Below are 2,187 nucleotides of genomic sequence, written 5' to 3' on the forward strand. Positions count from 1 at the left end.
TATTAAGTGTCTGAGGTCAGATTTAGATTCCAGTCTTCATGATTCCAGGCCTGCTGTTCTATCTTCTGAGAGATATCCAAGATATCTCTGGATAAAGATGAAAGCTGAAGATGCAAGTTTTGAAGTCAACTACATAAAGATGATATTTTAAATATGAAAATGTTTTGCATGATCACACATGAAAAACCTATATCCAATTGCTTACTCTCTCAGTGAAGGGGCAGAGTAGAGAGGGAAGAAGAAAATCTGGAACTCAAAATTGTTTAAAATGAATGTTAGGGCAGCTAGGTGGTACAGTGGATAGAGCACTGGCCCTGGATTCAGGAGGACCTGAGTTCAAATCCAGCCTCAGACACTTGACACTTACTAGCTGTCTGACCCTGGGCAAGTCACTTAACCTTCATTGCCCTGCAATATATATATATTTAAAAAAAAATTTAAAGGGGCCATAGGAACATAGTTAAAAATTAATTGAAAATCAAATAATTTTATCCCAAAGAATGAATGTATCAAATACCAAGTTATAGAAAAATCAATAATTTTATTAAAGAGAAGGACAACAATTAGCCAACTTACCAAAAGTTATGGGATACAGCCAAAGCAGTACTTAGGGGAAATTTTTATCTCTGAATGTTTACATCAATAAAATAGAGAAAAATATTAATGAAGTGAGTGTGCAACTAAAGTGAGGAAACTGAAACTGAAAGGCTATGTAATTTGTCCTAGGACACAGAGCTGGGAAGTTCAGCAGCTAAGATTTGAATTGAGGTCTTCTGATTCCAAGCCTATTTCTCTTTCCACTCTACCAAGAGAACATAAAATGGCCATACTTAGCCAGAACAATGAGCCATCTAGATTCTATTCTATTTCATTGCTTCACTGGCCCTAATCTGATTGTGCCTCATTACATCATTTTTAGATTTGAGGCATTTATTTCAAATAATATACCAACTCCCCTTGAGAACTCATCATGTAAAACACCAACAAAACATTTTAAGTCATTGGAAAACTCAGCCTTTAATAATACTTTAGTAGGCTTGGGTTTGTTTCCCTTTGGATAGAGAAACAAATTGAAAAATCTTCAGGTCTATAGTCTTTTCTAGTTGACAAGTAGTGAGACTGGAGCCCCACCTGCAGGGTTTCTGCACAGGCTACAGGTATCCAGAGAGCACTGTGTACTCGCTGCACAAAAGTAGGTTCCTGAGTCTCCAGGCTGGGCATAAGTAATGTGCAGGGAGAGGTGTTGGTCTTTTTTGTTGAGCAGGATTGTCACTCTTCTGTTTTCTTTTTTGTCCACATTTGAACGAATGTCCATCAGCAATTCTGGGCCTTTCCCAGAATCCTGCTTGTACCAAGGGAAGTAGTTGAAGGCATTGTTTTTGTAACTGCAGTTCATGTTGACATGCTCTTTCTCCTGAACAGTCAAGGACTGAGGAGTTTGAGACACCTCTTCTTGGCTTCTCACATCTGCTTGGAAAGAAAACGACAGGCAAAAAATGTCATAAACACATCACACAGTAGAAATTAATAGACCCCAAAAATAATTTAGCATTTTTCTTTCTCCTCATTTCTGAGAAGAATGTCCTCTTGATGTCCCTCTTCCTAGAAGGTATCCTACACCCATTCCCTCCCCATGCCTCTCTCCCAGCTCACAGTCCAGTTGAAGCCCCAGGATCATTAATGTGATGCTCAAGAAGGTCTCCATTCTTTCTCTCAGACTCCTTAACCCAGGCCAATATATCAAGACTTCCTAACTAAGGGAGTTCGTTCAATGTTTTAAGTATTAATCATTCTTTTTTTTTTTTTGCTCTTAGATGAGGTACTGAGCCAATAGGAGACAAGCACTACATGGAGTATGGGCATGCCCACCTAGGGCACTCCAAAGCTAACCATTCAATTTGACTTTGCAAGTGAAATAGATACACTGCCACCTTCTGGCCAGATACACAAATACTTTTTTCAAAAAAATGTATCAGGCTTTGAGCTCATAGCATGCCCAAAAGGGAAACTACTTTGACTTTTGAACTTTTATAAATACAAGAGGGAAAGTAATTAAGCTCCACTGTGTGCCCCTTATCAAAAAGGTAGAAAGCAATGGCAAAAAACATACAGGTTTCTCCTTGCTTTTCAGGACTCTATCAGGGTAACTTTGGACAAATTATAAAATTTCTATCTCATTGTTCATGT

At 38.4% G+C, this 2,187-nt stretch overlaps 1 gene segment (V, D, J or C); it reads right to left on the reverse strand.

Moving 5' to 3' along the window:
• Window positions 1-1,099: 1,099 nt before the first annotated feature.
• LOC122738478 lies at window positions 1,100-1,731 on the reverse strand. The segment is given in 2 exon segments: window positions 1,100-1,467; window positions 1,654-1,731. Coding segments are annotated over 2 exon segments (420 nt in total).
• Window positions 1,732-2,187: the final 456 nt, after the last annotated feature.

This window comes from Dromiciops gliroides, chromosome 2, assembly GCF_019393635.1.
Source record: "Dromiciops gliroides isolate mDroGli1 chromosome 2, mDroGli1.pri, whole genome shotgun sequence".
NCBI lineage: Eukaryota > Metazoa > Chordata > Mammalia > Microbiotheria > Microbiotheriidae > Dromiciops > Dromiciops gliroides.